This window comes from Castor canadensis, chromosome 14, assembly GCF_047511655.1.
Source record: "Castor canadensis chromosome 14, mCasCan1.hap1v2, whole genome shotgun sequence".
Classification (NCBI taxonomy): domain Eukaryota; kingdom Metazoa; phylum Chordata; class Mammalia; order Rodentia; family Castoridae; genus Castor; species Castor canadensis.
Genome location: NC_133399.1, coordinates 95,446,299 through 95,462,076, shown reverse-complemented (window position 1 = coordinate 95,462,076; position 15,778 = coordinate 95,446,299). Strand labels below are relative to the sequence as shown.

The following is a 15,778-nucleotide window of genomic DNA, read 5'->3' as shown; positions in this document are numbered from 1 at the left end:
TTCCCCATGCTTCTGGATGTGCAGGTGTGAGGGCCCGTGCATTACTGAACCTCTGGGTATGAAGCCAGACCGAGGAGTGGTGGAGGCTGGGGTGGTGCAATCTGTTACGTCTTTGCAGTGTCTGCTTAAACGTGGTCACTGCAGTAGTGACTGGAACAGGAGATATGGCCGAGAGGATTTGAGGTAGGATACAAAGAAGTGTCTCATACAGATGCATTCCTAGAAATAGAGTGTGAAATTCTGGCTAAAGACATCCAAAAATTGTATCTCTTTAAAAATATGACTATCCATGGGAGTTCCATTAATTTCCATTCAAATTGATTCATTTATTAGGCACCTAGGTGTACGTCTAGGATCTGAGGCTACAGCAGGGGATGAAACAGATGTGATCCTACTTTCACAGAACTTAGCAGGGAGACAGACAGTCAACATGGGAGCAAATACATGGCAGCAGTTCAGTTCCCACGGTGGCAGTGCTGTGAAGCAAATGAAATGAAGCAGTGAGATTAGTAGTGATTTGAAAGGGACAAGCCCGTGGTGAGAACTCCAGGGTGTGAGTGGAGAGGCTCGGGGTGCTGGAATAGACTTAAAGGAGAAAGCTGCAGCCTTCTCCTACCTTACACTTCTCCAAAGCTTCTCAAACCAAGAGAAAAGCTTTGACAATGTGGTCCTCCCTCCATGCTCTTTGGGATTTAATCACTTTTAAATTCTTACACTGTATCACTAATGTTCAAATACGTAGCAAACTTTAATTGCTCTTTCTTTTGATGTTTTAGAATGGAATATATTGCAGGATCTTAGAGTGCCTTAGGTTTAGTTCAGTAATCTCAGGGTTAATGCCAGTGAGCATAAATAAATGAGATTTTCCATTAAATAAAATGGCAGGTGGCTGGGAGTTTACTGTATCAATGTAATTCTACTTCATATGTGAAGTATCACTGGAATGGAGGATGCAGCTTAGTGATGCAGTGCTTGCCTAGTGTGCGTGAGGCCTCACCCCTCAAAAAACAAACCGAAATCCCCACTGTTCTTTGCTCCAAAAAGCTCCGAAAAATAAGTTTTAGAAACATCAGTGGATTTGCTGCATTTTTTAGTGACAGTGCCCAAGATAGTTTTGCATTCTGTAGCAAATTAGGAAATCACCTCTAATGGGGTTGGATGTGTGGCTCAAGTAGGAAAGCACTTAACATGTGCAAGGTTCTGGGTTCAATCCCTAGTACTGCCCCTCCCCCAAAAAAACCAGCAAAATCATTTCTTAACTGGCTATAGTGGTACACACCTGTAGTTCCAGCACTTGGGAGGCTGAGGCAGGAGGATATCAAGTTTAGGGCTAGCCTGGGTTACATACTGAGTTCTAGGCCAGTCTCAGCTATGTAGTGAGACCTTGCCTCAAAAAAACACCTAAGAAAAAAGCGTCTTTACATTGACCGGTGCTTTCTACTTTACCACCAGTGTACAGATTCTCCATTTCAGTAGAAAGTAAGGTGTGGAGTTATGATAGCCCCAGGTTATAGCCTGTTGTTCTTCATTGGTCCAGAAAGCCTCAGGAGTCAGAGTGACAGCAGATACTGAAAGCAGTACCTCACAAAGCTGCATTTTCCAAATTTCCATGGGTGTCATCCTCAGGATTTTGCTATATTCTGTACTGTGAATACTATTAAACGTTTAATGTTTTTCTCTACATTGACTCATTGTTTGCTTACATACATTTACTTATGAATGTTTATATTATTGAAATAAATGGAAGGTAATTTTAAGTTTATACTTTTAAGCATGAACACAGTGTCTGGACCATCTGAAGTAGTTATTCCCATTTTGGCTGACACTGCTCACACAGCAGGCTGGACATGCCGCCTGATCAGGTATGAGTTCAGACGATTTACCTTGCTTCTCCAAGCCTCTGCATCCATTTCTGTACAGTGGGGATAATGAGGTATCATGGACTGCCAAGTCCTAAGCTCTGTGCCTAACATGGTAATTAATAAGGGAAGCAACTATGAAAATGTCTTGTTGAAGTGGTTGTTGTTTTTATTAGTCTGATGTAAAGAATAATGGAGATTTAGAAATCATACAAGCAGTTCTACTCTGCACTTAGAGATGGTGCTGAAGGTATTAAATGGTAAACCAGAGTTGGTCAATTCTGGCTGTGTCCCCAGCTTCCCATGACTGGCTGTGACTTGGACAAGCCATTTAACTTCTGTAGAGTTTGGTTTATTCATCAGACAAATTAGGAGGCTTGATTTGATTTGACCCAAGGCAAATAGCTCACGGGCTGCCAGCTGTCTGAGTGTCTCAGATAATGGGATAATGGGACATGGCTCATCTCAAATCTGAACATCTTCTGTTGGTTTTGTTCTAACTGGCTATTTAGCAAATACACAAAATAAACTTCATAGTTGGGGTCAGCATGCGTGACTGATGGTCACCAGATAGCACATGAAGCTGGACCAATCGGTATTTGTTTTTGAAGCTGTGTATAATTAATTACATAAATATGAGATGTTACAGTTCAATCCTTGTAAAATTATATCACAAAAAGTGAGGCATTTCTGAAGCATTTATTGACAAAAGAAAAATACTAATAAACCCTCTTTACACATTTGACTCACTTAGTTTATTATGTTTGCCAAGCCTGGAAAGATTTGACTCATCACTGCTATCCATAAAAATCACGTAGGTGACTTTCCAGCCTTGTGGTGCACTGTTGACATAATTTTTTATATCTCTACTCTGGAGGACTTGTTATGCCCATTCCAGATCTGCGATTCTATAAAAAAGAAAAAAAAATGTTGGTGGTACTGGTATTTGAACTCAGGGCCTTGAGGGCTTGCTAAGCAAGTGCTGTATCATTTGAGCCATACCCTACCCCTTTTTGGTTTAGTTATTTTAGTTATTTTTTCAGATAGGGTTTTAGATTTTTGCCTAGGCCAACCTGGACTGTGATCTACCTCCTGAATAGCTAGGATTACAGGTATGAGCCACTGCGCCTGGCCAGATTCTAGAATTTTAATGAATTTCAGTCTCCTGATAAGGTAGATCTGGACTGTGTAGCAGTGTAGTTGAAATTGAGAAAGGAAAATAAAATTTAAAAGTTTGAGGCACTGAGTTCAGTTTCCAGTACTGAAAAATGAATAAGTGGATGGATGAATGGATGAATAAAATTTATAAAGCCTGCTCTAGTTGTTTCCTTAGATGGTTGTATATATGTGTAAGTGTATATATTTGTGTGTTAGCATAATACATACTATCACTAATTTTTCTCACTTAAGAGTATAGCTTAGAAACTCCCCCATTTGTGTGGTTTCTTCTTTTGACTATCACAGAGTATGCCATTGGATGATGACAGTTAGTAGCCCATCTCCTTATGATTCAAGCGTTTACTTCTGCTATCACTCAAAATAACCCTGCAATGAGAATCTTGCACATGTTAGCTTATCTGCAGGTTAAAGTTGCTGAGTCAGAGGATTTTGTAATTTGGATTGAAACAAGTTGTTCTTTGTTGAAGTTGACTCACAACCCATTGCCACCAACAATGTGTGAGCAAGCCTGTTTCCGTGCAACCACTTTTCCTCCCTGTGTTTCTGTATTCCCAGTTTAAACACTGCCGAACTGCACTGGTGTCGTCTCTGGGAAAATGCTGATTATTAGAGGGTGATCGTTACTACTTGTATAAATTTTAGAGTGAATATTACATTAAAGGCCACTTTAAACTATATATATTTGCTGAATTAAATGGCTGTCCCATTAAGCATCTCGGAATGGGCTTTACATTGCTTCAGAGCTCAATTAAACCGGCACAGGAAAACCTCCAATTTGAAAATTATCAACAAATTAAAGCCTTCCATGGAGGTACATTCTCATCACGTAATGAACCACAGTGTACATATTATGCAAAAGATTTGGCTGTAACCACATTATTTACTCTCTCTTGTTTTTACATTCAAAAGGAAAAGGCATATTTCTGAGTGCTGTTTCCCTTTTTTTTCAGAGAAAACTAATAGCTGATACAGTTGGGCTAAAACACAAAAAAGTCACCCTCTTATTAGTCTTTAATTCTGTTTACTGTGTGATTATGTACAACAGGTGCATACACACACAGTCTCTAGATTCCAGAGCGATTGCTTCTGTGCTTCATGTAAGGGTAGTTTGTGATATTGAAAAACAAGAGTGCTCTTTTCTTTTTAAAATTTACATCTTCTTAGATTTATGAAAATTGTAAAAGATACTCATAAACTACTGTGTTCTATAATTATTCTCTGCTGCAGTGTAATGTATATAAAGTAATTCCTAAAGGAACTCAGAAGATTGTTTTCTATGTTAAAAACAATTTTCTAAAATTGACTGTTTTTCTAATAGTTGATTTTTTGGCCCTTATAGGAATAGCAGAGATTCAGTAACTCTGTAAATGAAGATTTTGTCCCAGTTTTATTTTCAAATATGGTCCTTAATAAAATACATCCTAATTCACTTAAGGGAGACCTTACAAAGATGTATTGACCTATTTGAAAAGGAACTGAAGTGTTGGCTATAGTATTTATAGTGAAGATGATAGTTAAATCACACAGAATAACTTATAATTAATATAAAATTGCTCAGTTACTCAAATACAAATTTAAAAGTTATTAGGCAGTTACCTTTTATGCTTTCCTTTTTAGCACATATATTACATTCCAGAGAAAATGCTTATAGTTAGAGATTCATGTTGAATTTAAATTTTGTCTCCCCAAGGAGCGCAGTGTGTTGCTGTAGTCAGACAGTGAAAGAATGGGCCTTCCACAAAACGTGGCTTTGTTGTGGTGTGTATTTCTTTGGGTCCACCCCAGAAACACACCCCAAAACTCATCACTGTTTGCACTCAAGGAACAAAATCGTTTTCATTGAGCCATAGCACCCTCTAGCACCCTAGTTTGTGTTTTTAAAATTCAAGGAAACATACAGCTTACACCCACCAAACAAACCATTGATATAATATGATCGGCTATCTCTCATACCCATATGAATAGAAAGACCATGGAAATTGTGGCGACTGAGAAGAGGCATCAGCATCTTTTCAGAGTAGTTGGGTGTGACCATGAGCTGTGGCTTGACCTCTTGCACCCTGTGGAGAAGCAGTTTGTAGACAGTGTCCTCCCAGCCAGCTGTCTAAGCATGTTCACTTGTGTGTTGCAGGTACTTCTCCCAGCAGCTGGCCTGTTGCAGTTGCAGGATGTGAAGAAGACTTGCTGTGAATTTTTGGAGTCCCAGCTTCACCCTGTCAATTGCTTAGGAATCCGGGCTTTCGCTGATATGCACGCCTGCACAGACCTCCTGAATAAGGCCAACACCTACGCAGGCAAGTGGAATAGACCTGGGCTGAGCCTGAAGCTGGGGGAATCCTGAACTCTTGGGCTCCAGTCTGATTCTGCGGTGGTTTCTGGAAAGTCACATTATGTTTCTGGAGCCAGACTTCGACAAAATACACTTAAAATCTTATAATGGTAGCACTCATAAAAATCTGTCCTTAAAAGCAGCTATATTCGTGTTGAGCAAGCACAAGGGTCTGAGTTCAGCTCCCAGTACCACAAAAACAAACAAAAACCTAAAAGTTGCTATTGAGACTGAATTATAAAATAGTTTTGAATCTATGTACTTTTCTTTCAAATCATCAAGTGAGTAGGCAGATGAGAAAATGTACACATGTGAAATTTGTTTTGTCTTTTTTCTTTTTAAATACCTTTTTTACTTGCATCCATGGAAGCAGTTTTGTGGCTTAAAAATCTTTGAAATAGTGAGATGTAGCTGTTTCTCGGTGGAGTAGAAAGTAGGTTCCAAGAATGGGCAGCTATCTCCTTAGGCCTGGTTGCCAGGGTCGTCCAGCCTCCGCTCTGGGCAGAGGGAGCCAGCCCTGTGGCTGCTGTGCAGGTCCTCAGCCCCCACCTGCAGCTGGGCAGGAGAGGTGGGTATTGGTTCTTTGGATCAGCAAGAGTTCACAAAGGTGACCCTTAATTTGTTTTTCTTTGAGTTTATAAACATTTAAAAGTATATATTAGAAGTCATAACTAGGAACTTGCCAGTTTTGAAAATCATCTTTCTGGAAGACAAACCTGGTGGAAGTTACAATCCCCTATCGCTTGCCATACTGTTGGCCTGGGTGTGTGAGATTCAATAGTCAAAGATTGCCTAAGAGCCAGGGATTACACAGCGAGTTCCAGGACAGTCTCAACAAAATTTAAAAACAAGAGACTTTTGAAATTTTTTGTGTATGTGTGTGTGTGCGTAGTAGGGTTTGAACTCAGACCTTTAAACTTGCTAGGCAGACATTCTACCATGTTTTAAAAAAAAATTTAATTAATTAATATTTTTATTGTACTGGGTAGGAATACATTGTGGCATTTTCAAAAATTTTTACAATATGTCAAATATGTCATACTTGAATTTACCCCTCTATCATTCTCCCTTATACCCCCATCTCTGGCCCCCCAGTTCCTGGAATAGTTTTGACAGGTTTCGTTTTTCCATTTATATACACTTGTACACAGTGTTTCAATTCTATTCACCCTCCTACCCGATTTCTCTACCTCCTCCCTTTTTTTTTTTTTTGGACAGGGTCTCCCTGTGTAGTTCAAGCTGACTTCAGACTCATGATCGTCCTGCCTCAGCCTTCCAAGTGCTAGGATTGTCACCGAGCACTGGAATTAGATTCTAATTGTAAATCGAAACATGAATTTCATTTAGCCTTCCTTGTTGATAAGACTTGCCAGTGGTTGAATTTCAAGAGTTTCAAGCAAATTCAAGAGAAAAAAATAATTCTAGATTCTTAGTTACTCCTATACCTTCCATTTCCCATTCTGAAAATTTGAGAAACTACTTAATTCCAGTTCTGACTGGCCTTTGGGGAAATATGCAGTAGTGTTTTCAAGCCAGTGTTGGACCTAAAATTCTGGGTCTGGTAAGCGAGCACTCAGCATTCCTCAGTGATAGAACACCTGCAAAGAAGTCCTCGTCTCAGCCATGATGTGTTCCAGTTTGTTTCCCATCTGCTTCTTGCTCTTAACCATGTTACCTTGTACACATTCCTGGCCTCCAAGTTGGTAACTTATAGTTCCCCAGGCACCGTACTGTCCTGCTGTGTTCCCACTATGTCTATAAGACAGTCAGACTTTTTTAGGGACAGCTGTTTTCATGTGTGTTCTCTCTCCCTTTGTCTTAAGTGAAACTTTGCTTTCTCCCCACAAACTACATGTTGGGGCAGACGTCATTAAGGTGACTCCCTCCCTCCTGTAGGCGAGTAGAAGATTCACTTCCAGACTGTTCTCTGTCACTAACCTCAGCTCTGCTCTGGCTGGCTGTTGTTTGCCGTATACTCTCTGCAGCACTTTCTCTCTTGGCCTCCAGGCAATGTATTTCCACCTTTCCCCATCGCTTATTTCTCCTGCTATCAGCAGCTCGGAAATTCTATATTCTTCCCCTTTTGAGACCCCACTGCATCCTTCCTTGGGATTATCATCTGTCCTCTAAACTCATTTATCATCTCAGACCACAATTCCAGAGCATGTTGGACTTTGTTGGTATTTGAAACTCCTGGATCTCAGCTTTTGTGCTGACTGTATTCCTGCCTTCTCATCCTCTTGTTTTTCTTCATAATTCTGTGGCCTCTGATCCCATTTCTGCCAGACAACTCTTGGCTGTTCAGCTCAGACCCAATAATCAGTCCTTTCAAAGCTACCCTCTATGCTGTGCCTAGCATTGCTCAAATCTGCTATGGGTGATAGCTTTTACTCTTGCTTGTAAGTAGGTTGTAGTACAGTCATATGTATTATATGTCTTAATCTCTGTAAAAGTGATTCGTAAAAGATTTTCTTCTGTAAAAATATTCCTTCAATTATTTGTTCACCTTTTTATAATTTAGGCTAGCAATCACTGCTTAGGGTAAACATCTGTCAGAATGTCCCATGATTTGAATGCTGCCCTCTTGAAAGAAACTTGTGTTGAGTGGTTTTAATAATGGTATTACCAGCCTTGACTGTGTGATTTTGCATACTAGAGAATAGTTGCTGATTATTCAAGGGTCTATTGCAGTGTTAATTTATTGACACGGTTCTCTTCTTTGGAGAATAGTGAAAGCATGTGATGCACAGCACTTAACTGACTTGAATAACACTTTCTTCCCTTTTAAAATTAGTGTATTAATTGTACAGAAGGGTTCATTGTGGTATTTCTGTACATGCATATAATATACTTTGATTAAATTCTCCCCTCTATTGCTCTTTCTTATCCTTTCTGTCCCTTTCTTAGAATAATTTTTAATGGGTTTCATTCTGTTTTCATATATGTGTATAAAGTTCTTCAATCATATTCAACCCCCCTCACAGTCTTCTTTCACCCTCCTTGAATGACACTTCTTAAAAATGATAATTTTCATATTTTACATTCATTATGGTCTTTGTTTATGTCTTAGTAGTCTGCATGTAATACTTGCTGTGCTTTGTTGACAGATGAGTTAGCTGTTTTCAGGTTTCACCGAATTGTACTGATAGAACTGGTGGAGATATACATGTCAAATTTTCCCCTAGAGATTAATGGTATTGAGAATTTAAGAATCCTTAAAATTACGTACCATAACACTTAATTTTATTAATTAAAGAATATTACCCTAACACTTAATTTTATTAATTAAAGAATTTTATTAATTAAAAAATACAATATTTTCCCCAAAGCACTTTGTCTGTTAGGGGTAGAAAAAGGTTTGTAGATCTGAGATACTGTTTTGTTCCTTATGTATTTATCACTTTTCAGATGGGATTCTACATTAGGTAAAACACAGGAATTCCTTCTGGAATGTAGTTTTCCCGAAAAGGTGCCTGATATTTAGAGATCAAATACAGGTGGTACTCTTTACCTAATTGCATAGTACACAATAGAACAAGTAAGATTTTTGGGCTTACATTGCTGATTTCACTGCACTTATTTTGGATGAAAAACCTGACTTGATGAGCTTTGTTGGCATGGTGTGACAAATGCTAGGGATTGTCTTTCTTTTTTATTAGTTAGCCTATTTTATTTGCTGGAGAGAAGCAAACATAAAAGCTTAACTGTGTTAGTGAGTGAAGGTAAATCCTTACATGCATATACACGTATGATAGACTATGTATGCATATTGTACATATGCAGTGTGTATGTGTGATATATATATATGCACATATATAAAACATATTAATGGCATAGTCTACATGACTAGAAATTAATGCTTTCTTGCATTTATGTTATTTGCTCAGAGAAGGAATTGATCTATTAATAAATGCCAGTATAGATACTTAGGCTTTATTCAGTGGCCAATTATAAACTACTAAAGGCAAATTATCAATGTCACAATGAGGCTGTGTGTTGTAAACAGGGATTTGCTACTATGTGGGCAAACAGATTGGAAACAGCAGTTGAGATTGGTAACAAAGAGAACTAGAGGTGATAAGTGAAGCAAGTTTGTAGATATGGTAAATAAACCATGCATATGAGCAGAGGAAAGAGACTAAACTCTGAGGAAGCCTGCTCTTTAGCATTACATTTTTGGTGACTTCTTTGCAAGTATCTTACTGTGTGCATATATATTGCCATTGTGCAATAGCTGCCAGTTTTTACTGTACCCTACTAAGAAGCAGGAAGAATTTTGTGACAAGGATTAGGCTCACAGTGGTCAAGCTAATCCAGAGATGTTTGGGCTTTAGTTAATAGTTGACATTCAGCAAGAATCAGTAATTCATTGATGTCTAGGAAGAGGTAAAAGGATTGTCCCTGTGTGTCCTGCCCAGGTTAGACTGTAGCCATTGCATTTGTTAGTTGTTCATCTCTGTCATAGAACACCCTTTTGGCTCACAGTTTTAGAGCTTTCAGTCCATAGTCTTTTGGCATTGTTGTTTCTGTGCCAGTGCGTGGTGAGGTAGACAGCATGTTGAAAGAACATGGTGGGCGGAAAGCAGAGAGACAGAGGAAGACTCCATGGACAACATGTGCCTCAAAGGCACACTTCAGTGACCTACTTCCTCCATCCAGGCCCTGCCTCCTGTTAGTCCAATCAGCTATGAACTCACGAATAGATTATTTTGTTGTTATTTTTGGCAGTACTGGGGTTTGAACTGAGGGCCTCATGCTTGCTAGGTAGGCACTTTATCACTTGAGCCACTCCGCCAGCCCTTTTTGCTTTATTTTTGAATAGGGTCTTGCATTTTTTTTGCCTGGAGAGGCCTTGAGTCCAGACTTTATATTTAAGCCTTCCAATTAGCTGGAATGGCAGATGTGTACCACCACACCCAGGTCATTGGTTGAGATGAGGGTCTCTCTAACTTTTTGCCTAGGGTGAGCTCCTCCCAATCTCTGTCTCCAATTAGTTGGGATTACAGATGTGAGCCACTGTGCCTGGACTGTTGATGAGGCTGGCACCCTTATAACCCAGTCACTTCTCAATAGTGCCACCAGCTGAGGACAAAGCCTTTAACACATGAACTTTCAGGGGACACGTTTGTTTGTTTATTGCTGCACTGGGTTTGAACTTGTGCTTGCTAGGTAGATGCTCTTACCACTTGAGCCACTCCACCAGCCCTTTTTTATGAATTTTTTTTTTTAGATGGGTGGAGGGGGTCTCAGGAACTATTTGCCCAGGCTGGCTTTGAACTGGTATCATCCTGATCTCTGCCTCCTGAGTAGCTAGGATTACAGGTGTGTGCCATCAGGGCCCAGCAGGGGACATTTGTAGATTTAAAATACAACAGCTATGACATTGAGTTCATTTCAGATTCCCTGTTTGGAGTGAGGCTGCTAATTGACCAAATTCATAGCTAGGATACTAATAAAGACTGCAAACCATATTGCACAAGGGATTTCCAAAAGACTTAGCAGTATGTAGGCGTGGAAGGAATATTTAGGAAAATACGCTGTTTGTGAAATTTTGAAGGATCTTCGCAAGAAATTAATCTTGTTTTATTGACTATGATAGGCGGAAGTAGCATCAATGTTATAAAATAAAAGGGAGAAAGTGTAACATAAAACATGTCTAATACTAAGTGCTCAGGGATGATGTGACTGTCTTGCTTTCTGTTGATGTGTGCAAACTAGCCAGATAACCATTTATTATGGAGAATTTGTAGATGACTCATACATATTATAAAAGTTGTTTCAGGTGACCTTTTAGATTTCCTTACACCACTAAATTTTAGGATTTCTGTAGCATTATTGAGAAAAAGAATCAGTTCATTCCAAGGATTAAAGAGAAGGTGGATCATTTGCAAGATGATCCATTTCACAACTGTGTGCGTATACTTAATGCTACCAAATTTGAAAATGGTTAAGGTAAATTTTATGGGGTTTTGTCTTAATAAAAAAAGATAGGGAGGAACAATTATAACTGAGATTTCATTCATCCTTGGAAGCAGTGGACAGTAGAGTCACCAAGACACTGAGGAAACACATTTTAGTCTAGAGTAAGGCACTGAAACCGGGGTATAAGGCTTGGCCTTAGTCTTGATTGCTTGAGGGAGAAGCAGCAGTGAATTATAGTGTTTCTCATACTGAGAAAGATGTGTCGCAACAGCCAACAACAACTTGGCCAGAGGAAGAAGATTTATTTTGAGCAGAAATCCAAAAGTCACAGCCGGAGAGTTTTTTGTCAAGCATCAGTCCAAGAATGAAGCAAAGCCATCAGTGGGAAAATGCACAATGATGAAAAAAGTCAGACCACAGAGCTCAGAATAGGTCAGGGTCAGTGTTCGAAAGTGGTAAATAACACGAGGGTCCAGAAGACTACTTGTGTATGATGCTGGTTGCGTTGCACAGTGAGAGGGTGGATCTGTGTTTAAAGGAGCTGGGAGTGCAACCCAGACGGTATTATAGAATTCAACCAGGAGAGAGAGCATCAAACCCTGCAGAGGGATTGAGAAGAACTAATCTCAAGGAAAAGGCCTTTTACAACAATTTCAGGGAAAGTGTGAGCCAGAGGCTGTGTGATAACGGGTAAAAGATATGAGCATACATCACACTTTAGAGTTGAGATCTTCTTTGTACAAATTTGGTGTGAAGCCCAGCAAGGTTGGACAGTGGGGAGGGTAGTAAACCAAAGTGTGGGGAGGGTGAACCAAGTGGTCCTTGTCCACTGCTGTCCAGATAATAAAATGAACTGCAAATTTCCTTTCTCACTGGGGAAGGAAGCTAAGGGTGTGTGTGTGTGTAATTTTAATCACTAATGTATCCCATGATTAAAATCTTTTTGAAAAAATGTGATACTTACATAAAAAATTTGCCACTTTCAACTTTTAAGTTCAGTAGTGTCAAGTGTGTTGCACATTCACATTGCTGTGAAACACATATCCAGAACTCCATGCTCTTGGACAACTCCCTTTCACCCTCCCTCAGTCCCGGGCAAACGCGTTTCTATTTGTTTTTCTGTGAATTTGACTCCTTTAGACATCCCCTGTTAGTGCAGTCACACAGTATTTGTCTTTTTGTGACTAGTTCACTACACTTAGCAGGATGTCCTCAAACCCCATCCATGTTGCAGTATGTTACCAAGTTTCCTTTCCTTTTTTAAGGCTGACTGTATTCCATTGTGTGTATGTATCAGTTTCATTTATTCATTTATTCATTTATCCGCGGGCATTTGGGTTGCTTCTGCCTTTTGCCTGTTGTGAGTAGTGCTGCTGTTAGCATGGGTATGCACTGTTTCTCAAGACCCCACTTTAGTTCTTTAGGATGTATATCTGTAGTTTGGACTGCTGGATCATACGGGAGCTCTACTTTTGTGTTTGTTTTTGAGACAGGGTCTTGCTGTGTAGCCCAAGCTGATGCAGAACTCGCTATCCTCCTGTTTTAGCCTTCTGAGTGCTGGGATTACATAAGTGCACCTCTACTCCCAGCGTATTTTGAGGAACTGCCATACTGTTTTCCACAGTAGTTGTATCCTTTCCCATCTCCCCGGCTGTGCACAGAGGTTACACTTTCTCCACATCTTTGCCGAGACTTGTTATTTTCTGATTCATTTATTCCTGGTCTACGTGAAATGATACCTCATTGTGATTTTGATTTGCATTTCTCTCATAAGGGGTGTTACATGTCTTTTCATGTGTGTGTTGGCCATTTCTGAATCATCTTTGGAACAGTGTGTATTCACAAGTCCTTTGTTCGTTTTTTGAACTATTTGTGTTTTGTGTTGAAGAAATTTTTTATTTTCTAGATGTTAACTCCTTATCAAATATATGATTATAAATATTTTCTTCTGTTCCATGAAAATTGCTTTTCTCTTTCCTGTGTAGTGTCTCCCGGCTTACACAAGAAGTAGCTAATATCCTGTATACACTGGCTTCTGCTTTGTTTTTATCTACCTAACAATATTTCCTAAAGCTGTTTTTATTTCACGTGCTTCCTTGTTTGTTTTTAATAGATGCAGGATATCCCATCATAAAAGTACACGTTTTAAAAATGCCTACTGATGAGCTCTTTCTTGTAATTATTAAACACAGGGCCATTGGCGTAGGTTTTATTCCTAGTACCACCAACCCTCCCCAAAAAAAAATTGCTACTGTGGATAACTTAGAGTGCATTATTTCATAGTCACTTCATAAGTGGCCAACTATATTTGTAGCCTGGGATTTCAAAATGTCTCTCCGTAGTACATGTGCTAATTTATCCTCTTGCCAGCAGTATGAAATAGCCCACTTTTTTGTGGTAGAGTTCACTGGTTTTCAGTTTTGTAAAAAAGCTTTATTTATCTCCATGATTTTGTGGCTTGAAACTAGAGGAAAAATGTTCAGTCATATTATTTTTATCGGTGGTGGTAATACAAGACTTGCATTTAATGTCATGAACTAAGCACTAGGGACATAAATGGTGGTTTGATCAAGAACATAAAAAAGAACAGGTAAGCAGCAATAACCCTCAACTTTCTTCCCACAGAGTTCCTATGAACCATTTTCTATCCAGACATGTTTTCAGTTGCTTTTTGTACTTAGCAATTTAAATGTATATGTCTGGAAGTTGAGAATTGCTATTACTAGTCATGCCAAATTCATGTTACTTTCAAGGTTTTTGAAAACCAGACTCAAAACTTTACTCATTACTATTGGTAGGAAGTTATGCTTTAAAGACAGACAGACAGACACACATGGCTTCTGTTCAGTAGGTACTATGTATTTTCTTTTTGAATTTCTGAATTCCTATACATAAATACTTTAAAGTTTATATTTTATTTGTCAGATTTTCATTAGCATGAATTTATTCCTCAATATTTAAAAAAATTAGTACAAAAATTCATTATGTGTGTGTTTTGTTTTGTTGGGACAAGATCCCAGTCCTCCTGCTTCAGCCTCCCTAGTGCAGGGATGATGGGCTGAGATTACAGGTGTATGCCACCAAGCCTGGCATATTATGTTTTACTTATGTTCATCTTTCAATAAACTGCTTCAACTGTTGAAAAAATTTCCTTATTTTTTCCTTTTCAGATTTTTTTTTTGAGTATAATCTTCTAGTCAGGTCAGTAGATAGTAGGATGATATTTTTAGATGTGCAAGAAGTTGTAAGGTGGCCTAAAAAAATCTGTAATGCTATTAGAAGATAATTTCAAACTATGTTTTGAAGTACTGTCACACCATATATACTAGACATCTCTGTAAAGTAGATATGTAAGTATAATCCTTACTTTGTATTTTTTCAAATACTATTTGAATTTTTTTGTAGTTTGGCTTTTTATCAATTTCAGATTTAATCACAAATTCATCACAAAATCATGTTACATTATTAGTGCATCATTATCATCATAATAATTGTTATTATTATTGTTTTGGGATGGAACTCAAGGACTCATACTTGCTGTGCAGGTGTTCTACCACTTGAGCCATTCCACCAGCCCTAGTGCAATATTTTTAACTAGCAGGCTTTATTTTTAGAGTGGTTTAGGTTTACAGAAAAATTGAGGGAAAAGTCAGTTCCCATATACCTCTCAGTCTCCCTGCCCCACCGGTTTCCTGTTACTAGTGTCTTACATTAAGATGGCATATTTGTTGCAACTGATAGGCCATACCGACATATAATTGTTAACCAAGGTCTGTAGCTTATAGTAGGGTTCACTGTATTGTACGTTCTGTAGATTTCTCAAATGTGTAATGGTGTATATCCACCATAGTAGAATGGCTTTCGTGCTCTAAAACTTCTCTCTTCATCTCTCTCTCCTCCTATGGCAGACCCTGTTAACCACTGATCTTTTTATTGTTTCCATAGTTTTGCCTTTTCCAGAGCATCTTCTTGTTAGAACAATAGAATCTTTTCACATTGGCTTCTTTTAGTTAGCAGTATGGACTTAAGGTTCCTCCATAATTTTTATAGATGGAAAGCTCATTTCTTTCTATTGCTGAATAGTATTTCATTGTATGGTTTTACTGTACTTTGATTATCTATTCAGCTATTGAAGGACATCTTTATTGAAGGATATCTTCAAAGTTTTGGCAATTATAATTCCTTAAAAAACTAAAACTAGAACTGTCAAATGGATCCAATGATACCTTTCCTGGGCATATATCTGAAGGAATGTAAGTCCAGATACGATAGAGACAGTTGCACACTGATGTTCATTGCAGCACTATTCACAGTAGCCAAGCTATGGAAACAACCCAGATACCTTACTGATGAATGGATTAAGAAATTGTGGTGTGTATATATGCAATAGAATTTTATTCAGCCATAAGGAAGAATGGCACCACATGGTTTGAGGTTCATGGATGTAATTGGAGGACATCATGTTAAGTGAAGTAAGCCAGGATCAGAC

At 38.7% G+C, this 15,778-nt stretch overlaps 1 protein-coding gene across 4 annotated transcripts in view; it reads left to right on the top strand.

Annotated features, from left to right (window-relative positions):
* Klhl2 (kelch like family member 2) overlaps nt 1–15,778 on the top strand; it is a 96,846-nt gene that overhangs the window by 53,830 nt on the left and 27,238 nt on the right. For all 4 annotated transcript variants that reach the window (XM_074055042.1, XM_074055041.1, XM_074055040.1 and 1 more), the window contains one exon: nt 5,170–5,332. In XM_074055042.1, coding sequence (XP_073911143.1) covers nt 5,170–5,332 — 163 coding nt within the window. The remainder of the gene's footprint in view (nt 1–5,169; nt 5,333–15,778) is intronic.